Source organism: Rattus norvegicus, chromosome 9 (genome assembly GCF_036323735.1).
Source record: "Rattus norvegicus strain BN/NHsdMcwi chromosome 9, GRCr8, whole genome shotgun sequence".
NCBI lineage: Eukaryota > Metazoa > Chordata > Mammalia > Rodentia > Muridae > Rattus > Rattus norvegicus.
In genome coordinates, this window is record NC_086027.1 from 53585502 (window position 1) to 53609635 (window position 24134).

Consider the following 24134-nt stretch of genomic DNA (forward strand, 5'->3'; position numbering starts at 1 on the left):
GCATTTTAAAACTGCAAGGGGGGACTTAATTTATTATGTATTACTCATACATCTGTAAGACTATCACTGACACAAAATATATTTCAATTTTAACATCGGAAACTCATGGTTGGGTGTGGTGGTGTATGCCTTTAATCCCAGCACTTGGGAGGCAGAAGTAGGCAGATCTCCTGTGAATTTGAGGTCAGCCTGGTTTACAAGGGAAGTCCAAGGACAGCTAGGAGATATACAAGAGAAACCTTATCTGAGAATTTTTTTTTTTATTTTTAGAAATCAGAGTTGAGAGTCTGGAATTTTGTAAAATTGCTTTAATGGGAGACAGCATGAGCTTTTTACTGTTTCTGTGTCAAGAAACATCTGTGTGCTGCTGTCAAAGGTTGTATCTACTGCTGTGTTACAGAATGAGGGAGTATTGTACCTGCAGTTGTTACTGACTTACCGCAGCTTCCTGAGGTTATTGTTAGCAAGCTGGTCTCCTGCCTGCCACTGCTGGATAACATCTAGAATTGATGACCATATTGTTTATATGTATAGTTTGATTTTTAGAATATCATGTTTAATTTTTTTTTAATTTTCAGAGTAAATGAATCATCACATTATGATCTAGCCTTTACAGATGTACATTTTAAACCTGGTCAGATTCGAAGACATTTTGTTGAGGTTCCTGAGGGGGCAACTTGGGCTGGTAAGTAAAATTTGTCTGTGATGTTTTTACTTTTTAAACCTTTTAGAGAATTTGTGAACTGCTGGTGATGTGCTATTATTATGTTGATTTCCTCCTGAGAGTTCTCAGGAGTTACTCTTTATATCTTTTATGTCTATAGTAGGCCCTTAGGAGGACTGCTTCTAGAGGGCTTTTCTGTAGAGTACCTTAGAAAATTCTAACTTGCTGAGGAAGAGGTAGAATGAAGTCGTGAGATGACCCTGCTTTGGGGGAATGAGTCTGGGCTCAGGTGTAGGCTACTATTTAACTTGGAACATCTGGTTTTATGTAGCGGCGTTTCTATCTTAACTGATACTACTTACCCTCTTCTCTAAGAGTAAACAATTATAAAGTGTTTATTTATGTTAAGGTAACCTTCATACTCGTTTTTTTTTTTTTCTTTTTAATTGGATTTTTTTAAAATTTATATTTCAAATGTTATTCCCTTTCCTGGTTTCCCATCCATAAGTTCCCTATTCCATTCCCTTTCCCCCTTTTCCTATGACGGTGTTCCCCCACCCATCCACCTACCCTTTCCCACCTCCGGGCCCTGACATTCCCCTACACAGAGGGGTCAGCCTTAGCAGGACCAAAAGCTTCTCTTCCCATTGGTGCCCAACCAGGCCATCCTCTGCTACACATGCAACAGGAGCCATGGGTCAGTCCATGTGTACATGGTAGTTTAGTCCTGGGAGCTGGTTGGTATTACTGTTCTTATGGAGTTGATTGCAAGACCTTTTACCTCCTTCAGTCGGTTCTCTTAACTCTTCCACTAGGGACCCCAATTCTCATTTCAATGATCAGCTGTGAGCATCTGCCTCTGTATTTGTCATGCTCTGGCAGAGGCTCTCCGGAGTTAGCTATATCAGGCTCCTGTCAGCAAGCACTTCTTGGCATCAGCAATATTTTCTGGGTTTGGTGGATGTATGTATATGGATTGGATCCCCAGGTGGGGCAGGCTCTGAAAGGCCATTCCTTCATTCTCTGCTTCAAGCTTTGTCTCCATTCCTCCTCCTCTATGAATATTTTTATTCCCCCTTCTAAGAAAGACTGAAGGATACACACTTTAATTGCCCTTCTTTTGAGCTTCATGTGGTCTGTGGATTGTACCATGAGTGATCTGAGCTTTAGGGCTAATATCCACTTAGAAGTGAGTGTAAACCATGTGTGGTTTTTTTGTGATTGGGTTACCTCACTCAGGGTGATATTTTCTAGTTCAATCCATTTCCCTTTGAATTTCATGAAGTCATTGTTTTTGATAGCTGAGTAGTACTCCCTTGTGTAGATGTACCACATTTTCTATATCCATGCCTCTATTGAAGGGCATCTGGGTTCTTTCCAGCTTCTGGCTATTATAAATAAGGCTGCTATGAACATAGTGGAGCATGTGTTTTTGATGTATGTTGGGGCATCTTTTGGGTATATGCCCAGGAGTGGTATAGCTGGGTCCTCAGGTAGTACTATGGCCAATTTCCTGAGGAACCACCAGACTGATTTACAGAGTGGATGTGCCAGCTTGCAGTCCCATCAACAATGGAGGAGTGTTCCTTTTTCTCCACATCCTTGCAAGCATCTGTTGTCACCTGAGTTTTTTATCTTAGCCACTCTGACTGGTGTGAGGTGTAATTTCAGGGTTGTTTTGACTATCATTTCCCTGAACACTAAGGATGTTGAACATTTCTTTATGTAATTCTCAGCCATTCAATAATCCTGAGCTGAGAATTCTTTGTTTAGCTCTGCACCCCATTTTTTAATAGGGTTATTTGATTCTCTGGAGTCTGAGTTCTTTGTATATATTAGATATTATTAGCCCTTTATCGGATGTAGGATTGGTAAAGATCTTTTCCCAATGTGTTGGTTGCCATTTTGTCCTAATGACAGTGTCCTTAGCCTTACAGAACCTTTGTAATTTTATGAAGTCCCATTTGTTGATTCTTGATCTTAGAGCATAACCCATTCGAGTTCTGTTCATGAAAATTTCCCCAGTGCCCATGTATGTGTTCGAGGCTCTTCCCCACTTTTTCCTCTATTAGTTTGAGTGTATCTGGTTTAATGTGGAGGTCTTTGATCCACTTGGACTTGACCTTTGTACAAGGTGATAAGAATGGGTTGATTTGCATTCTTCTACATGCTGACCTCTAGTTGAACCAGCACCATTTGTTGAAAATGCTGTCTTTTTTTCCATTGGATGGTTTTGGCTCCTTTGTCAAAGATCAAGTGACCATAGGGTGTGGGTTCATTTCTGGGTCTTCAATTCTATTCCATTGATCTACCTGCCTGTCTCTGTACCAATACCATACAGTTTTTTATCACTATTGCTCTGTGATACAACTTGAAGTCAGTGATGGTGATTTCCACAGAAGATCTTTTATAGTTGAGGATAGTTTTCACTATCCTGGGTGGTTTTTTTATTCCAAACGAACTTGCAGATTGTTCGTTCTAACTCTATGAAGAATCGAGTTGGAATTTTGATAGGGATTGCATTGAATCCTTGCTTTGGGCAAGATGGCCATTTTTTTCTATATGAATCCTGCCAATCTGTGAGCATGGGAGGGCTTTCCATCTTCTGAGATCATCTTTGATTTCTTTCTTCAGAGACTTGAAGTTCTTGTCATACAGATCTTTCACTTGCTTGGTTAGAGTCACACTGAGGTATTTTATGTTATTTGGAACTACTATGAAGGGTGTCATTTCCCTAATTTCTTTCTCAGCCTGTTTATCCTTTGAGTAGAAGTAGGCTACTGACTAGTTTGAGTTAATTTTATATCTAGCCACTTTGCTGAAGTTGTTTATCAGGCTTAGTAGTTTTCTGGTGGAACTTTTGAAGTCACTTAAGGATACTATCATACCATCTGCAAATTGGGATATTTTGACTTCTTCCTTTCCAATTTGTATCCCTTTGATCTCCTTTCGTTGTCTGATTGCTCTGTCTAGGACTTAGAGTACTATATTGAATAAGTAGGAAGAGAGTGGGAAGCCTTGTCTAGTCCCTAATTTTAGTGGGGTTGCTTCAAGTTTCTCCATTCAGTTTGATGTTGGCTACTGGTTTGCAGTATATTGCTTTTACTATGTTTAGATGTGGCCTTGAATTCCTAATCTTCCAAGAGTTTTATCATGAAGGAGTGTTGAATTTTGTCAAATGCTTTCTCTATCTTTTTTTTTTTTTTTTTTGGAGTTTGTTTACATAGTGCATTACGTTGATGGAGTTTCATATATTGAACCATCCCTGCATCCCTGGGATGAAGCTTACTTGCTCATGATGGATGATCATTTTGATGTGTTCTTGGATTTGTTTGCGAGAATTTTATTTAATCTTTTTGCATTGATATTTGTAAGGGAAATTGGTCTGAAGTTCTCTTTCTTTGTTGGGTCTTTTTATGGTCTAGGGATAAGTATAATTGTGGCTTCATAGAAGGAATTGGGTAGTGCTTCTTCTGTTTCTATTTTGTGGAATAGTTTGTATAGTATTAGTATGAGGTATTCTATGAAGGTCTGATAGAATTCTGCACTAAAGACATCTGGTCCAGGACTTTTTTTGGTTGAGAGATTTGTTTTTTTTTTTTTTTTTTTTCAGAGTTAGGGACCGAATCCAGGGCCTTGCGCTTGCTAGGCAAGCGCTCTACCACTGAGCTAAATCCCAACCCTGGTTGAGAGATTTTTAATAACTGATTTTCTCCAAGAACCAGCTCCTGGTTTTGTTGATTCCTTATATAGTCCTTTTTGCTTATACTTGGTTGATTTCAGCCCTGAGTTTGATTATTTCCTGCCCTCTACTCCTCTTCGGTATACTTGCTTCTTTTTGTTCTAGAGCTTTTAGGTGTGCTGTCAAGCTGCTGACATATGCTCTCTCCTGTTTCTTTTTGGAAGCACTCAGAGCTACGACTTTTCCACTTAGCACTGCTTTCCTTGTGTCCCATACGTTTGGGTATGTTGTCCCTTCATTTTCATTAAATTCCAAAAAGTCTTTAATTTCTCTATTTCTTCCTTGACCAAGTTCTCATTAAGTAGGTCATTGTTCAACTTCCATGTATATGCGGGTGTTCTGTTGTTTATTTTGTTATTGAAGAGCAGCCTTAGTCTGTGGTGGTCTGATAGGGTGCATAGAATTATTTCTATCTTCCTGTGTCTGTTGAGGCCTGTTTTGTGACCGATTATATGGTCAGTTTTGGGCAGGGTACTATGAGGCACTGAGAAGAAGGTATATCCTTTTGTTTTAGGATGGAATGTTCCATAAATATCTGTTATGTCCATTTGGTTCATAACTTCTGTTAGTTTCTCTATGTCTCTGTTTAGTTTCTGTTTCCATGATCTGTCCATTGATGAGAGTGGGGTGTTGAAACCTCCTACTATTATTGTGTGAGGTGCAATGTGTGCTTTGAGCTTTAGTAAGGTTTCTTTTCTGAATGTAGGTGCCTTTGCATTTGGAGCGTAGATACTCAGGATTGAGAGTTCGTCTTGGTGGATTTTTTTCTTCGATGAGTCTGAAGTGTGCCCTTCCTTATCCTTTCTGGTAACTTTTGGTTGAAAGTTGATTTTATTGGATATTACAGTGGCTACTCCAGCTTGTTTCTTGGGACCATTTGCTTGGAAAAATTGTTTTCCAGTGTTTTACTCTGAGGTAGTTTCTGTCTTTGTCACTGAAGTGTGTTTTCTGTATGCAGCAAAATGCTTGGTCCTCCTTACTTGTCCAGTGTGTAAGTTCTTTTTATTGGGGAGTTGAGGACATAGATATTAAGAGATATTAAGAGATAGTGATTGTTTATTGTTATTTTTGTTGTTAGAGGTAGAATTACATTTGTGTGCTCTGTTCCTTTGGTTTTACTGCAAGAAGATTACTTCTTGCTTTTTCTAGGGTGTAATTTCTCTCCTTGTGTTGGGCTTTACCATTTATTATCCTTTGTAGGACTGGATTTATGGAAAGATATTGTGTAAATTTGCTTTTGTCATGGAATATCTTGTTTTCTCCATCTATGTTAATTGAGAGTTTTGTAGGATACAGTAACCTGGGCTGGCATTTGTGTTCTCTTAGGGTCTGTATGACATCAGTCCAGGATCTTCTGGCCTTCATAGTCTTTGGTGAGAAGTCTGGTGTGATTCTGATAGGTCTGCCTTTATATGTTACTTGATGTTTTTCCCTCATTGCTTTTAATGTTCTTTGTTTTGTGCATTTTGTGTTTTGACTATCATATGACGGATGGAGTTTCTTTTCTGGTCCAGTCTATTTGGAGTTCTGTAGGCTTCTTTTATATTTATGGGCATCTCTTTCTTTATGTTAGGGGAGTTTTCTTCTATGATTTTGTTGAAGATATTTACTGGCCCTTTAAGTTGGGAGTCCTCTCTCTCTCTTCTATACCTGTTATCCTTAGGTTTGATCTTCTCATTGTGTCCTGGATTTCCTGGATGTTTTGGGTTAGAAGCTTTTTGCATTTTACATTTTTTTGATGGTTGTCTCAATGTTTTTTATGATGTCTTCTGCCCCTGAGATTTTCTCTTCTATATCTTGTATTCTATTGGTGATGCTTGGCGTCTATGACTCCTGATCTCTTTCCTAAGCTTTCTATCTACAGGGTTGTCTCCTTTTGTGCTTGCTTCATTGTTTCTATTTCCATATTTAGATCCTGGATGATTTTGTTCAATCCCTTTACTTGTTTAGTTGTGTTTTCTTGTAATTCTTTAAGGGATTTCTATGTTTCCTCTTTAAGGGATTGTGTGTGTTTACCTGTGTTGTCCTGTATTTATTTAAGGGAATTATTTATGGTTTTAAAGTGCTCTATCATCATCATGAGATGTGATTTTACGTCCAGGTCTTGTTTTTCCAGGGTTTTGGGATATTCATTATTTGCTTTGGTGAGAGAACTGGGCTCTAATGATGCCAAGAAGTCTTGGTTTCCATTGCTTTTAGGTTCCTGGGCCTGCCTCTGGCCATCTGGTTGTCTCTGGTTTTAGTTGGTCTTGCTGTCTCTTACAGTGTTTTGACCCTCTTGTAAGCCTGTTTGTCAGCACTCCTGGAGACCAGCTTTTTTCCAGTAATATCCGGGTACAGAGATAAGTGTCACAGTGTCAGTTGTGGAAGCAGGCAGAAATGAGAAGGATCCTGTCCCAGACTGCTCTTTTTTTTTTTTTTTTTTTTTTGTTCTTTTTTTTTTCCGGAGCTGGGGACCAAACCAGGGCCTTGCTCTTCCTAGGCAAGCGCTCTACCACTGAGCTAAATCCCCAACCCCCAGACTGCTCTTGTGTTCCTGTGTCCTGAGGTCTCCAGACTGGTCTCTCAGAGCAGAGCAGAATGGTGGTCTTCCCTCTGCTTTCAGGTATTTCAGAACTTCTGGAGACTGGCTTTCAAGCACTGGGTGTAGGCAGAGACCGAGACCGGAAGGATCCTGTTCCTGATTGCTCCTAGGTTCCTGTGTTCAGAGGGCCCTAGGCAAATTCTTCTTGGGCCAGGAATATGAGTAGAAGTCAACCTTCATACTTTTAACAGTTTGTACTGTTAGCAGTTTGTCGTATTTGGTGATAGAAAGATATTTACAGTAAAATTGTGAGTTGAAATTGTAGGCTATTTTATGGTCAAGTTGTGGAATTTCCTGTGCTGCTGTCTTAACATAGGTCCTCTTGGGGTTATGTAGCTCATGGCTTTGATAAAATTCATTAATTGTGGGACCAAAGAGTAAATATCACTTCACAGTGTTAGACTACAAATGTTCTGATGGCTTCTATTTCATATTATTCAAAATATTATCAAAACGTCATGTGTGTACTCGTAGCGATTAGTTAATTTCCCCTCTCTGCTCCCTGGTCTGTAAGAACCAAAAAGAACCAAACTTTATTTTGGTTCCCTTAAATTAGAGCGAGTGTTCCTTAAAAAATCTTGCCTCTTCATAATTTTGGTTTACCTCTGGCCATGCAGGACAGTAAAGCTAAGCAGGTGTGCCTCTGATGGTGATACTTCAAGGAAATAAGCAGAAGTACATAGAGTAAGCTAGGACGAAAATTTAGGCATGATAAATAGGGGGCATCTAAAATTATAATTTTATTGTGAATTAATTTGCTTTCCAATTAAAACAAGAGAAAGGAGATATTTATTCAAATTCCTAGTTGTAATTGTTTATGGATCCAGAATCAGTTTTGTTCTTTCTGGAACAAAAAGTTCCAGAAGTAACTGGAAGGATTACTATAGTAAGGTTTGTTGGTTACTTAATAATGATTTATTTCTTACAGAATATCATCTATACTTATACTCTGTTCTTTGTCTCATGAAACTTATAGCTTTCCTTGGAAAAAACAAGTTTAGGGATTAGAGAGAAGAGTGATTAAGAGCACTTGCTGCTCATTCAGAGAGATTGGGTTTGATTCAAACCACCCACACAAAGGCTACCACCCATTTATAACTCCAGTTTCAGAGTATCCAGTGAGCTCTTCAGCAGGCAGCAGATAATGTGCATGTTGTGCAGACCTACAGGAATACGAGCACCCACATATATATATAAAATATAAATAAATCTAAAACATACGATTTTTATTTTTTAAATAAACAGATTAAATTTTAATAATTTCATAATCATTTTATGAGCATCTTAATTCTTGCCAGTTTAAAATTTAATTTCTTTAATTCTTTATAGAAGTTACCGTGTGTTCGTGTTCTTCTGAGGTATCAGCAAAATTTGTTCTTCATGCAGTACAGCTTGTGAAGCAGAGAGCATATCGAAGTCATGAATTTTATAAGTTTTGTTCCCTTCCAGAAAAAGGAACACTCATTGAAGCCTTTCCTGTTCTGGTAAGTTTATCTAACAGGAAAATCCCTAGACATTATGGGTTGTACCTAGACCATGTAAGAGATTTTAGATTCTGTTCATGCCTGTCAGTAATGCAGGATGATTGGTAATTTAATGAAGAATACTAAAATCCAGTGCTGTAGAGACGGCTCAGGGCTTGAGTACTTGCTGCCCTTGTAGAATAGGCTGCCTCAGCTCGCAGCACCCACTTGGCAGCTTATAACCATCTGTAACTCCAGTTTTAAGGGATCCTGTGCCCTCTCTGATCTCCTCATGCACTGGGAAAACACCAAATGCAAGCAAAAATTTATATCCATAAACTAAAAATAAATCAATCTTTAAAGAAGAAAAACAAGAAACCCTGAAAACCAAACCAGTTTTCATAGTGCTTAACTGTAATCCTAGCATTTGGGAGACAGAAGTAGGAAGAGCTCCAAGACCAGCATGATTTACATAATGGGAATCTATGCTAATAAAACTTAAGCTGTGTTTCAGAAGTGAATTTTCCTCCTCTATTCTCCCCTTTTTAAAGTGCTATGGTGGAACTCAGGGTCTGTGCATCTAAGGCAAGGAGATGAATTGTACCCCAACCAATATTCATCTCTTTAATTATGATACCTCGCTCAAAGATAAGTTCTAATCTTGGACCTTCATTTACTTTGACATTTACTATCTTACTTAAAGTCCTACTGTTAAGAATCTCTATAAAGTAGTTTAACTTGCAGACAAAATCACCGTCCCGTCTGTCTGTACCAGTGTTAGGAATGATGAGTCTCTCCTGCATGGAAGGAGAAGGTGTGCTGTGCTTGCCATGCTGCCCCTTTGGGTCTTCATTTCCTTCGCTAACATTCTGTCTCTGTTACTTTTAAGTGGGGTGTTGTTAGCTTTATTCATCTCCTTAAATGTACTAGGACGACAGGGCTTAGGATATTCTTTTAAAATTGATCCTTATAATGATATGACTATAACTTCCTTGATACTGAAGTTGCCAGGTGGCTCTGAAACCAAAATTTACTCATGCTTATTGAGTATGCCTTATAAATTTTGTAATATTTCTTCTCATTTTGAAACTTAATTATGTTTAAATTGGGCCTAGGGTTTTTATTAATATTCTTAAATAAATATGAGTAGATAATGAGTGATAAAATATTTTATTTCCTGCTACAAATCAAAATTTTGTTTAGAAACAGGTAATTTGGTGTATGATGAAGAGTTAGAACACAGAATCATGTTTAACATTCTTATTTTACTTCCAGGGTGGGAAAGCAATTGAATTTTGTATTGCTCGTTGGTGGGCAAGTCTCAGTGATGTCAATATTGATTATACCATATCATTCCATGGCATAGTGTGTACTGCACCACAGTTAAACATTGTAAGTACTATAACATTCTCATTATTTTTACTGTCATTTTTGTTATGAAAAATAACTCCTGTGGTACATGCAAAATTTATTGGAAAGCAATCTATAAATCTGAATATTCATGGGTCTTTAAAACTTGCATTAATGAATGTATGTATAAAATATTGTCTATTAATGTTTGAGACGTTAATTTTTAAATATGTTTTGTAGCATGCATCTGAAGGAATCAATCGTTTTGATGTCCAGTCCTCTTTAAAATATGAAGATCTGGCTCCTTGCATAACTTTGAAGAGCTGGGTGCAAACACTACGGTACCTCATTGTTTTAAGAAATACAAAAGTTGATTGTTAATGGAAGAATTTTTTTATTGCTTTTTGTTTTTCTAACTTTTATCTATGTGATGCTCGCATTAAACGAATGATAAGTTTTATTGCTGTCTAGGAATGCTCCAGAGTTTCTAAAATGTGGCTCAGCAGTACTTTTTGCCCTCCTATCGTCAGTAGTGTCCCTATATGTTGACCATTTTATTTCTTGACAAAACAAATTAACAGTTCAGACTGTTCAAGTCTACCTGGATACCTGAAAAAGTTGAGGAAAAGAATTAACAATAGTGCTTACTTTCCATCCATGTGTAAGACCCTCAATTTAATGTCAGGCATTACAGCAAAGCAAATTAACAGTGTCAGATTTTTATTTTGTGAATGCACTGTTCATTGTTTGAAAATTTAGTACCAGAAAATCTCATTGACAGAAAAGAAATTTGTCTCCTAAATGTATGACATAAATTACTTCTGTGGAGGGTTGGGGATTTAGCTCAGTGGTAGAGCGCAAGGCCCTGGGTTCGGTTCCCAGCTCCGAAAAAAAGGAATGAGGATTTTCCAGTCTTAGTGTTGTGCTGCTGATACCTTGGCAGTGTCATTTCCTTAGGACAAGGACTAGCTATATCTCTGACACACGATGTGGCCCATGCCATACCTCAGCCCAGCACCAGCAAGTGTGGGTGAGTGTACACGTCAGAAATGTCCTTTAACGCTTACTGGTAATCATCACCCAAGTGTTGGGATTTGGCTGTGCTAAGAGCTCTGTGGTAACATTTTTAAGTGTTTTTGATCATGAACTTCTGTTCATGTCTTTGTAGTACTGCAGAAATTTAGTCAATATGGACTGTATATTAAATATGCAATTAAAAGATTGCACAGTTTACTATAAATGACAGTTTAAGGAGTAGTCCTCACCTGGGCATCTTTAACTGCTTTCTTTAAATGAAGTCTTGACGTAATTCAGTGATGCAGTTGCCTTGTTACAGCCCAGTAAATGCAAAAACCAGACCTTTAGGATCAAGAGATGTTTTGCCAAATAATCGCCAGCTTTATGAGATGGTCCTGACATACAGCTTTCATCAGGTATGTGTTTCCTATTAAAATAGACCTGTGTAGGAAATTCCTATTTTGTGTACTATGAAATCACAGATGGAAAGATGTGGCTTGTCTTTGAGGCCTAGTTTTTATTCAGAATTTATTGAGGTTTTTTGGTTGATAGGACTGGTAACAGAAAGAAAGAAAAACATACAGGAAGGAGTTGCTACTCTGCCACACTGTTTCAGAGGGTACTACTCTCTGGGCTCTATGTGTCTGGACTTGTAGTCTGGCAGTACACTGTACCAGAGCCCACCAGCAAAGTAGAGCAATCTCTGAGGAGGGAGCAGTGATTAAAGATAGGAAAGGCAGAAAGAAGATACAGAGACAAGAGATAGAATTGGAAGGACTACTACTGTAAATGCTTACCCACCTTGACCTTGACCTTGCCTGGGAAGTAGACTCATTCTTTCTTTTTCTTTCTCTCTGCTTCAGAGAAACAGGCAAACTTTTACTCCGCTTTCAAAAATAGGCAAATGGCTCCAGACAGTACACAGTGGTAGTATGAACCTTTAGCAGAGGCTGCTCAGCTGAATTGCAGCGTGGTCCCTGCCACCCAGCACCCTTCAGTGAGGCCCTGCCTCCTAGAATTTCAGTGATCTCCAACACAACACAGCATCCCCAGCTAGGTACCAAGTATTCAGCTTTTATGAGAGATACTACACCTCTTGACCATAACACAGTTCTCCATTTTTAAGACCTAGCCTGATGATGCTCTGGAAAGAGTCAATAGTCAAAATAATTAAGATCATTGTAAATGTTGGATCCAGGGGGTTTTTAGAGTCAATGAGATCTCAGTTCATATTATGCTTACTTTATTGAAGCATAATGTGAATTTAATTTTAATGTTACATACTGGAAGATTTTGATAAATTTTTAGATTCTAGTTTTATAAAGAAATAAGAGACTATATGTTAGAACTATATTTGTTAAAAATGTATGTGTGAGTATAGAAAGAGATCTAGGTTTGTAAATTTTAAAGTTTACAAAAGTGCATCTATTTAATGCCAAGATAGTAACTATTGTATACTTTGAAAAAAAATGTTATAGGAATGTATTTTTAATGCTTTTTTGAAACCGTGTTATTGTTATTATATATAAATCATATCAATAATTGTTTTCTTTTTTTAATAGCCCAAGAGCGGAGAAGTAACACCTAGTTGTCCACTCCTTTGTGAATTATTATATGAGTCAGAATTTGACAGTCAGTTGTGGATTATTTTTGACCAGAACAAAAGACAGATGGGCTCAGGCGATGCCTATCCACATCAGGTATATATTATAAAAAGTAATAAATCCCAAATTTCTTATTAAGTTATAACACTTAAGGTTTTTTTTAAATACCATAAAGTTACATTCAATTTTCTGACACCTATGGAAATCTTTTTTGCTTATTGTAGTTATTAAGCAACAGACTTGACAGCTTTTCTGCCACATACTAGAGGATGTTGCTTACAAATACTGACCAGCAGAGCATTTTCAGTTGAGAAGGGACTACAGCAAAGAGTGCACATGCTCAGCATGAACTCTTCCACTAGATCAGACCTCCAGTTCTAGTGTATCTGTTTGTTTGTTGCAGTGTTTCTCCCTCCTACACTCTAATCTGCTTACTTAAAGACAGACAGTGAGTGGGAGACCGTGAAGTGGTCTCAGGTCTGAGTGGAACACTGGGGTTTTAATAAGGCCTGGTGGCTTCAGTTTCTTAGTACCTTCAGATCTGAAATTGTACTGAGCATCGAACTTCATGCTGTACACTTTGTTTTTTACTGACACTAAAGGAAAAGAAGATCTCTTGACTTGTGGCTATTTAAAATTTTGTCTCTAGTTGAATTGTATTTGAAGAAATAGAAGATTTTTCCTGAAATGCTCATGATTTTTGCTGAATAAATAAAAATGGTTTATGAGCACCTTTGCCTTTAGTCATTTAAGGAATGATCCTTGTTTCCCCTGTCAAGCAAACAGCAGTCTCACCGCTGTAGTCTGGAATGTTTCTTGCGTACTTTCACAGTGGCTCAGGAGACATTGCTTCTGCAGGGCACTGACAGCATCTCTAGTCCATGAGCATGTTGTTAGCAAAGTAGGGTGGAGTAGCTTTACATTCCTTGGCTCCGTGTTTTCTCTGCTTGTTATAAAGGAATGTGACACTTCACAGTTAAGATGTAAAGTGTTAGAGAAGTCACACATGTGCATATACATGAATGTTTTAGATAATACACAAATCTAATTTTGACTTTGACTACCACTTCATGCTTCTTATGACCCATAAACGAAAGTATACTTGCTTTTCTTAATTATTTATGAACATTGATTGTGTGAATATGTAGATACCCTGTGGTGCAAAAATGAGGACATTGGGGTCAAAACTTACTTGAGTTCATGTATGACAGGCAAACCACTTGATACTTCAATTTCTTCCTGCTCACCAACACCCTAGACACTTTGAGTATAGCCGTCTCATACCTTGTACATTCTATAAATGGAACTGTCTCTTTTGTCCTTTTACTCTCATTTTACTGAACTAAATTTACTTTTTCCAAATGTTTTCTTTTTTTAGTATTCTTTGAAATTGGAGAAAGGAGATTATACGATTCGATTACAGATTCGTCATGAGCAAATCAGTGATTTGGATCGTCTCAAAGATCTTCCGTTTATTGTTTCGCATAGGTTGTCTAATACCTTGAGCTTAGATATTCATGAAAATCATAGCCTTGCACTTCTAGGAAAGAAGAAATCAAGCAGTTTGACATTACCACCCAAATATAATCAGCCATTCTTTGTTACTTCCTTACCTGATGATAAGTAAGTGGTGATGTTGATACTGAATGACATTATGGTTCATACGTTAATCTAGATTTATAATTTGCTATCATTTTAGTCTGAAGTTATTTCTCAGTTTGATTTTTGAAAATTTGGACATGGGAAATATTTCGGTTTGGAATTATTTTGATGGTTTTCCACTAAGTATTTTTGTGAAACTTTTTCTTCTGTTACTTTTTCCCTTTTTAATTCTCTCATTAGAATACCTAAGGGGGCAGGACCCGGATGCTACCTTGCAGGCTCCTTGACATTGTCAAAGACTGAGCTTGGAAAGAAAGCTGTAAGTACTAGTGTTTTACACTGAAAGTACCTGTTTAAAATTTCCCATCTCTTTGAAGATGGGCTTTAAGTCCATATTTCAGAGGGGGTAAAAGAATACCTGCAGGGAGGGAACAGTGGAGGCGGATTAATATTTGGTACCTTTTTAAATGTGTCATTAAAAAGTATTTTATGTTCTTTTCTACAAGCCTCATGTCCTAAACCTATCCCAGCTCAGTTCCTAAAGTTCTTGACATCTAGTCATAATTGGTTGAAGCAAATAGAATATGTAAAATTATAGCATGCCCTAGAATTTCAACCATATTGGAATAAGTCAGATTCTCTTCATTTGTTTCTAAAGACCAATCTGAAGATTTTATTAATGGATATTGACTCACATTTGGGAAGGCTTGTTGAGGTCTTGTATAATTATGTGGAAAATGTACAGTGTTTCTTGTGGTGTTGCTTTTTATAGTTTCAAAATGATGCTTTTTGTTTCTAGTTTAGAGATAACTGTTATTAGAAACGTAAGGGTATTTATTTCAGGTTTTTCCATCTTGTTTTTATTACAGATTTGTTGCAGAAAATGTTTTTTATGTGAATCTGTCACCCTTTATCATAGGTCATTTTGGTGTAATACAATTCTTACATCTGTGTATTTCTCATTTAGCATTAGTTCATACAAAACTATGTAAGTCTACTTAACCTAATCCTGGGATCTATAAATGCTGTTGTCAGAGTGAATTCATCTCATTTATCTTGAAATATATTTTTCTTGTCACTGTTCAACCAAGGTCATATATTCATAGCCACTGAGGAATAATTTGGGGATTTTGTGCTTAGAAAACGTTTACCTTGACATCTCTCAGGGTGCATTTCAGTGTGTACTCTTACTCATACATACTTCAGTGTCATTTGAAGTAAATCAGCACTTGATACTGGACTTTGTTCTTGAACTGATTTAAGAAATCCTCATAGATCTTTTTGTAGATTTACCTAAATAGTTGCTTGTGTGGGACTTGAACTGAGCTTTTCACCTAGATCATAGATAACTCATCTCACAAGTCCGCTGCTTATGGAAAGTATAGCAGAAAAGAAGTATTGGCAGAAGTGTTCTTACAGGAATTCACAAATAGTACTTCCTGACTATATTAGAGGCAATATTGAAATTAAAAGTGCTTAGAATTAACTGTTGCTAGCTGGTAGAAAGGTTGTTTATAAGAAAATAGCAATAATCTAAAGTTATTGAGTATAATTGCCGTTGGGTTCTTTATGTAAACTTTCCTCAACAGTTTCATACTTCCTACATTTTGGTAGGAAGGAAAGGAAATGCCATTTTACTTCACTTTACCTTTCATTGTAGCCCTGAGTGTTACTTTGGTTTTTTCTTTTTTGTTTTTTTGTTTGCTTTTTCTTTGTTTTGGTTTTTTACTTAGGCTTGTGTAATGGTTGTAACCTGTATACAATCAGACTCTGCAGACTGTCAGCTAAATTTAAATGTTTTTTTTAATGTTTTAATGATAATAGAATTTAATCACTAAATATTGAAACTAAAATGCAGGAAAGAATTTTGCCTTAAAATGGCATATTTGATTGCATTTTTATTTTTAAAAATTGGCATGGCAGTGCTGCTTTCTTTAAAAGCATGCCATTTTGGTCACAGATCTGACCCTTCTGAGTACTGTGACACATACAGATGGAATGTTAAATTGGAAGAAAGTTAGGCAGAGGTGGTATCTCCATCCTGTGTAGATTATGCATGTTTTCTTACAGAATGTCGTTCTAACTCCCAGGGGCAGTCTGCAGCAAAACGACAAGGAAAATTTAAAAAGGTACTGATTGTCAGTTCTTAAAAACGATGTCTTAAAGCCTTATTTACATAGTTATTAAACTTTTTTCTCTCACTATTATAAAGCTTTATTTTTAAAGAATCTCTCCCTTAGATTTCTTTCTTTACATTCTGCAGTATAGTTCTCTTAGTTAATACCTACAAGCAGTGTTGACATATTGCCTTTCTGTAAAAGGCTTTTTAAACTATAACCCTATGTTTTATGTTCCATATTTATGGAATATGGAAATCATTTATTAAACCATATTTTCCAATGGTATGGATGATTTTTGTTGCTTCTCATTGGTTTAGATAAGGTGTCAAGTTGAAAAGTTTGAAATTTTGCATATCCAAAGTCATAAAGAGATGAATGCATTGGAGAACAGTCATTTTTAAAATCTAGGACTGGCGAGATGATGCAGTGGGTAAAGGTACTTGTTGACAAGTCTAACATCCTGAGTCTGATCTCCAGGACTCAAGTGATGGAAAGAGAGTTGTAGTCTGACCTCTACATGTGTACTATGGCACTCACCTATACACACACTAAAATAAATAAATGAACAAGTAAACAAATAAATTATTTAAAATGTAAGAAAAATGTAAAAAAATCTTATAGTCTAAAAGCCATTTTAAATAAAATGATTTTGTTAATTAAACTGGTTTCTGCTCTTGCATCTATCCTAGTTATAGGAGGACAGATTAAAAAATATCAAATAAGAATTTCTAACTAAAAGCTGAATCTGTAATAAAAATACAGACAGATTTGATGCTATGAGTAGTTGATTCTACTTGTTTTCTGTTAGCATATGAGAGTCTGTATTGACTGCTAGACCCACATTTAACTTAAATGTCTCTACTCTGAGTACAGAGAAAGGGATACATTTGAGGAAGAGCCATTCAGTGGTCTTATTTATCCAAGAGGTATTGTAATGGAAGAAACAGTTATGTTTTGTAGTATTGAAATGTCATCCAGAATGTTCTTGTTGTGTATTGATAAGCTCTAGTACACCATAAAGAATCTTCTAGTGAAGAAACTGAAGACCAGTATTTCTCAGATGGTTGACCCATTTGGGTACAATCTTAACCCATTTAATGATTCATAACAGCATTTTAAAAATATTATCTTATGCACTGATATGTGCCTCTGAGTTTCCATGAATAGTTAGAAAAGATTTGCCCAGAAGTCAACTACAAAAGGAAGCATATTTCAATAAGGGTTTAGGCATTTCTTTTCTTCACTTGTATTTTTTAGTTGGCCTACAATTGGGCTAAGGATATACAAGGTATAATAGATAGTACTGAAGTACAAGATTATTACTGGAAGCTGAATAAAGTTGTGTGACAAACTTGCAAACTAGAATTACTTCTGTCCATCCCTTCCTATCAGTACAAATACATGGCATAGTACAGCTCTTTCATAAAAAGCAATTATAAAGTTACAAAGAAATACTTACACATATAATTTAGATTTTTTAATAAACTATAAATGGCACCAGTGATGTTAATCTTTAAAATCATCAAGCTTTCATAAAGCTTTTACTTTGATAACTCAAGAAACTGGGCCTTTTGAACCAGAACAAGAACTAAGTGATGTGTTATGCTGTCTACTGGGCAATTACTGGTTTTACAGATAACATTGTTTCTGAGAAGTATTCTTGGTTTGAATACTATTGAAATACTTAATGGATAGCTTACAAAGGTTTTTGGGTTTGGGGATTTTTGGTTTTTTTTTTTCCAATCTTAATATGAAGTTTCTTTTATTGAGAACGCTATAGATTTCTACTATGAATATTCTTAAATAGCTTTTTTAAAACAACACAGTCATTCATGTTTAAGGTACAAAATCATTACTATTAAATTAACTATATATTAGTTCCTTAAGTGAGTTGAAAAAAATGTTTATTAAAGAAAGAGTGTGATCATGGTGGTACAATATAAAACAACTGCCATTTTCCTTATGATTAGAGTTTATAAATACAGCATTTATAATTTTAATAATAGAAAATTCTTGTTGTAAAGTATTTTTTAATGTTTTACTAATATTGTACCGTTATTGATTTTTTTCTAAGATCATAAACTTTTACTCATTTTTAATGATAGTTCAATCTTGCTATAATAGGATTTTATATTTTCATAGGTGTTACCTTTATTTTGTATATTAACATATTACTCATTAAATTCTATTTTCTATTTTCCATACTAAAACAGTAATAAAATATGCCCTTATCTTTGTAATTCAGATGAGATTGCCTTCCAAAACATAAGTTTCTGTACATGGAAGTGTTTCCCACTTTCTAGCCTCTTAAATGAATAGGGACTGTCAGGCGAGTGGTGACTTACAGTCTATGTAACATGCTATGTGAAGGACTTGATTCTAAGGGTGATAAACCATATTTACAATAAATATTGAAGACTTCTATATCATGTCATGCTAAACACATGACAATGTAGCTACTTTCTTGAGAATTTGATGTTATAGGGTCAGATTTTTCAAATACATTTTTGCTTTGTCTGGGGGCAATCAGGAAAGTGATCTCCAAGCAAGAAGTGGAGAAGAAAATAAGCTGAGCATGGTGGGGCCCGCCCATAATTCCAGCACTGTCAGAGTTTGGGAGGAAGGACTCTGAGACACAAACATGAATTTAGAGTCAACATGGCTTCTATTGCGTAGAGCCGGTCTCAGGAATACAAATAGTTGTGGTGGTGAGGAAAGAAGGATGGATAGGTGGCAGGGTCCTAAGGAAGCAAGCCCAACAGTAGACCTGTTTCCTTTTCTAGTCTTGGACCTTGTGTGAGCCTTTGTTCTTGGGCTCTGGCTCCCTTACCCCAGAGAATATAACAGTGAGCTGCAGATAAATTTTTAGGGCTGTCTCATTTCTGTTTTCTGCTTTTTAAATGGGTCGTGAAGAGATGATGGCGTGATAGTAGAGAGTAGCAGTCACTCTTCATGGACCGTTGCATCATTCACTTTACCCCAGAATCCAGGATCAGATACTGTTAAAGTGCATGCGTTGTTTACACAGAAAAGTCCTATTTGGGAGACTCACGTTTTTCTGAAGTAATGTCAAAGGGGTAGTATATGTCCCTTTGGTAATATGTTTGTTCTAATGTTAGAAACTTCAATAAAATAGATGTAGATGCTAACTTAGCAGAGTTTTAATATAAACCTGAAAATAGAATTTGAAAAGCTGACTTAAATAATGACTTAATTGAGGACAATCAGTTTGTTGCCAAAAATTAAGTCTAAGCATTGTTAAATATTTCCAAAGCAATATATGTCTATAGGAAAGATACATCATAGAGAAAGTAATAAAGCTACCCTTTTCTGTCATCTTCAAAACAGAAGTTTCTCAAAGAGTTGTAGGCTTATTCCCCTGTTCTCTGTATCCTTGGTTTTTATCTCAGGATAGTACTCTTGCCAAGGGGAAAAGTAGGCTCCTTGCAGCCAAGTCTCTTCTCCATTATTCACCATCTTCCTTCTGGTTTAGCAGTTGATCACTCCATTCTTTTGTTTGTTTGAAACTCACTTATTTATTCTGTGTGAGGAGTGGAGGAGAACAAGAGGGAAGGAAGGAAGGATATCTAAGGGCAGTCAGTTTTCTCCTTCTTTTGGGTAAGGCCAGGGATCAAATCTAGGCTATCTCGTGCTCAGCAGCAAGCACCTTCACTGTCTCGACCGTCTTGCCCTCCCTACTACTTTCTGCATGGGCATCCTCAAGGTTTTCAAAACCCCTAATTCCTTTTGGTTTGTCCCTGTCTTAGAACATCTTTGGCCCAAACAATAATACCAGATCTACTCTCTTCTATTCTCTTATCTCTGTTAGTTTTATTCATGTCATGACTTTAAGCACTGTTGGCAAACATTCTTAGCTCCACTTTCAAAGGATATCTATTCATTTTCTTTTGTTTCCACAATGTATTATTTAGTTCCACACAGTGTAGAGATTACTAGGCTTGTTTGCTGGTTTGTTTTTCTACCTCTCCTTTTCTTTTCTGTAGTCTGTTCTTAAGACTTAGATCATCAAGAGTTACAAAATGTAAACCCTATTTTTAACATATATATAAAGCCAAGTCATTAAAAAGCAGTCTTTAATCACTGTCTTGCATAAAATATTTGATCGGCTTCTTCATATACTCAAAATAGGATCTATATTTTTAACCATGTCCTACCAAACTCTCCATGCCTGTAGTCCACTTTGTTGGTTTATATATAACTTTTCATATACTGGCTTCAGGTTTTTGTACTTGTTCAATTTCTACTCCTAGGCTAAACTCTTGGGGTCAGGGCTTTTCCTCTCTTCAGCTAGGTTATTCATGTTTTCATTTAGCTTCGCTGACCTTTCCATAACCTTTGTTTGTGTGGTTTTCCTATCTTACCCAACAGTCACTGTCCTTTATTGATTCATTTTTGTATGTCATATGTCACTCTCAGAAATTATTTACTTGTGTGTTTATTGTCTGACTAACTTTAGGTGGAGAATGTATTTATAAGTGCTGGAATAGTACTTGTCTACTCTGCCCTATTACTAAGAGAAAAAAATAATCTTTTTAGTGTTAACTTGTTTTCTTCTGTTCAGCTTTGAAAATACAAAGTACACTGACTGTCCTTAAGGTGCAACTGAGAATGTGAAAGACACTCAGGAGGAAAGTTCTTACCTCTTTTATTTTAATGGAACGAATAAAAACTTAAGTGATTTTAAAGTTCAGGGGGAAAACTTAATTGAAAATTGGTATTTTTTTTATGTTTTTGAGCCTTCAGATGTGGAATACAATGTAATACAACTTAGGCAGGCAAAACCCATATTACAAGACTCTGAGCTTTTGACAATGACTGTAAAAGGTGTGGAATGAAGTACTTTAACCTAGAGCTTTCTTTCGCCTTCCCAGGATGTGATCCCTGTTCATTACTATCTAATACCTCCACCAACAAAGACTAAGAATGGCAGCAAAGATAAAGAAAAGGATTCAGAAAAAGAGAAAGATTTGAAAGAAGAGTTTACTGAAGCTTTACGAGATCTTAAAATTCAGTGGATGACCAAGTAGGTCATTTTAGTGGGTGCCAATCGTGTGAGTTTTTCTCAACTAATGCATTGTGTGTGTGCATAGACTTTACTCAGAAATCTCAAAATTGTTGACTTTGATGAGAGAGTTGCAGGATTTTTAACTTCTCCTCTGTTTATACTTTGTATAAACATATACAATTTTGACAATAAAGTATGTAAAATTTTATTTTAATTTGCTCCGGAGGAGAATTTTATTGAAGGGCATAAAAAAGAAAAATAACTTTTTTTTTTTTTTTTTAAGAAATCACCATTGCTCTTATTATTTGTTCTCTCTCTGAGCATGTAGCAGTGAGAGTAATTATATACCCTACTTTTCCAATTAATTTGGTGTTGGGCACTTCCTGTGTCATTTAATAATTTAAAATTCTATTTTTAGTGACTTATACTTTGTTATTTTATAAGTACAGTATAATCTGATAACTTACTTAGAATATATGTTTATAGCTTTTCTCTGTAATTTGGTGATGACTTTCTTATACATACAGTTTTAACTTTATTTTCTTATCTGTTTGGTTTTAGTTGTTTGAGACTGTTGCTTTATCCCAGGCCATCCTCAGGTCTCTGGTTGTACAAGAATGACCTTTTGAATCCTAGTCATCCAGCCTCCCAGAGGCTGAAATAACAGTCCTGTACAAGCATACCTGGCTTAATGGACATATTTTTAAATTTTCTGTCAGATAGTATAGTCTGTTAGTTAAGTTTCTCAAACCATATCAAGGTTTTGGTATAAATATAAGATCAGTGTCTATACACAATGGGAAAGCTGTTGTTGCTGACAGTTGTGCTGTCCTGATACCTATTGTTCTCAGCCTAGCATATGCTTTGCCGTTCTTCATTAGAATGCGAGGCTTTTCTCATGCGCTTCAACTTTTTAATGTGAAAGACACTATTTGCTTATCACTACTTTCCTTCAGTTTATCCTTTGACCTTTAGCTTACCTTTTAACACAAAGCTTTATTCTAGGAAGCTGAATCACTTGCTTTTCCCATTCTTTTGTCTTATTGATAGTTTTCAGGGAGTCCTCTTTCACAGACTTTGTCTATTCATCTTTGTGTGTGGCCTGAGAGGAAAAAGAAGGAAGCTTTAATGATGGGAATAGAATTCCCAGAGATTAAACCAGTATGATGTCAGTCTGTATTCATATTTGCTGGCCTATGTAAAACTAAGGGTAGCTCACCACATTTCAAAGAACCATGTCAGTCTTTGGCTGCTACTTATGAATAGCAGACAATACAATTTAAATTTCTTCAGAGTTGGAAAGATTTGCTTCTCTTAGGAGAGCCTGAGAAGTCTCTTGATTCTGCCATCCAGTGAAACTGGTGGTGGGGAAATTTTTATATAAAGAAAAAGAACTCTCAAAATTTGGGGAAATGGTTCTAAAGGCAAACTGCAAATGGAGGAAGCTTCTAATCAGGAATATATACAACTATGGTAGGTGGTAAAGATAGCTCAGTAAAAGAGTTACTCACACGCATGAGAAAGCCTAATTCAATCTTCAGAACCCACATTAAAAAGCCAGGCATGCTGGTACTTGCTTATAATCCTACTACTGAGGTGGAAACAGATATATTCATGGGCTCACCAACAGCCAACAGAGCCTAATCAGCAAGTCCCAAAAATCAATGAAATACTTTGTCTCAAAAATTAAGGGCCAGAATACCTGAGAAATGATCCCAAGATTGAACTATGGCTCTTCACACACAATTATACAGTTTTTTTTTGTGTGGTTTTTTTTTTTTTTTTTTTTTTTTTTTTTTGTTCTTTTTTTCGGAGCTGGGGACCGAACCCAGGGCCTTGTGCTTCCTAGGTAAGCGCTCTACCACTGAGCTAAATCCCCAGCCCCTTGTTTTTTTTTTTAAGAATATTAACTACAAACTGTTGGCTTCTCCCTGCCAAATCTTGACTTAGACTGTCACCACCAAGATACTGTCTTTTGCCTTAGCTTCGTTGTACCATTCCTTACCCTGCACATACTCTTATTATTTGCTGAAGGCTTAGGTCCAGCCTAAAGACCATGTGTCCTTCCTCCATCAAAACTGCTCACCTCATGAGCTGGAAAAATAGCTCAGGAGTTAAGAGCATGCTCTGCTCTTCCAGAGGACCAAAGTTTGGATCCCAACACCCATAATAGGCAGTTCAAAACTACCTAGAACTCCAACTCCATGGATTGTTTTTGTTTTTGACACCTTCTTCTGGTCTCTGTAGACACCCAAATACAAACACACAAACACAAGAGCATTGTGAGTTCTTAACCCCTGAGCCATGTCTCCAGCCCATGTTGACGCCTACTTTCATAAAGGTTTTATAGGTTTTCCATTCTTAGTGGAAGTAATTTTCAGTAGATACTAGTCCCTCTAATAATTATAAAATATTTTAATGACTTCAACTGTAAAACAGTGTTTAAATTTATTTTTAACCAAAATTCGCTTTTAATTGAAAATTACTAATATGTGTCTTTTACACAGGCTGGATTCTACTGACATTTACAATGAATTGAAAGAAACATATCCTGCTTACCTTCCTTTGTATGTTGCACGTCTTCATCAATTAGATGCTGAAAAGGTTGGATAAACTAATTTTTTTTTACTAATTTGCTTTTTGTATAATAGTAGCTAAAGTTTGTATTTTTGAGTAAAGGTGCATTTCTTTCTGCCTTCTTTTCCTGCCTACTCAATTTTCCTGGAATCTCTTCCAATTGAATATATCATTAAGATAATTATAAGAACGGGCCACTGCTGAGTTCAGTTTTGGTAATGAAGAGCAATATTGTGTAGTAATTATGTGATGGTACTTGAATGACTAGTGAAGTCTTAATACGAGAAAAGTATAAGGTCTGATTGTTGGCCTTGATCTAAAGGATGAGTTGTTCTGGGCAGCTGGAAATCTAAACACTTTCAGTAACTACTTTGTTACCAAAGTT

General features: G+C 36.4%; 1 protein-coding gene across 4 annotated transcripts in view; it reads left to right on the plus strand.

The window, feature by feature from the left end:
* The window catches only part of Tpp2 (tripeptidyl peptidase 2), an 81466-nt gene that overhangs the window by 46714 nt on the left and 10618 nt on the right, over positions 1–24134 (plus strand). For 2 of the 4 annotated variants that reach the window (XM_006244852.5, XM_006244853.5), the window contains exons 16-26: positions 579–685; positions 8320–8474; positions 9729–9845; positions 10044–10144; positions 11140–11236; positions 12383–12520; positions 13803–14047; positions 14267–14345; positions 16117–16155; positions 21039–21190; positions 23680–23776. In XM_006244852.5, the coding sequence (XP_006244914.2) occupies positions 579–685; positions 8320–8474; positions 9729–9845; positions 10044–10144; positions 11140–11236; positions 12383–12520; positions 13803–14047; positions 14267–14345; positions 16117–16155; positions 21039–21190; positions 23680–23776 (1327 nt within the window). Of the gene's footprint in view, positions 1–578; positions 686–8319; positions 8475–9728; positions 9846–10043; positions 10145–11139; positions 11237–12382; positions 12521–13802; positions 14048–14266; positions 14346–16096; positions 16156–21038; positions 21191–23679; positions 23777–24134 lie in introns of those variants that run through there. The other 2 variants (XM_063267773.1, NM_031137.2) reach the window with 2 other exon arrangements.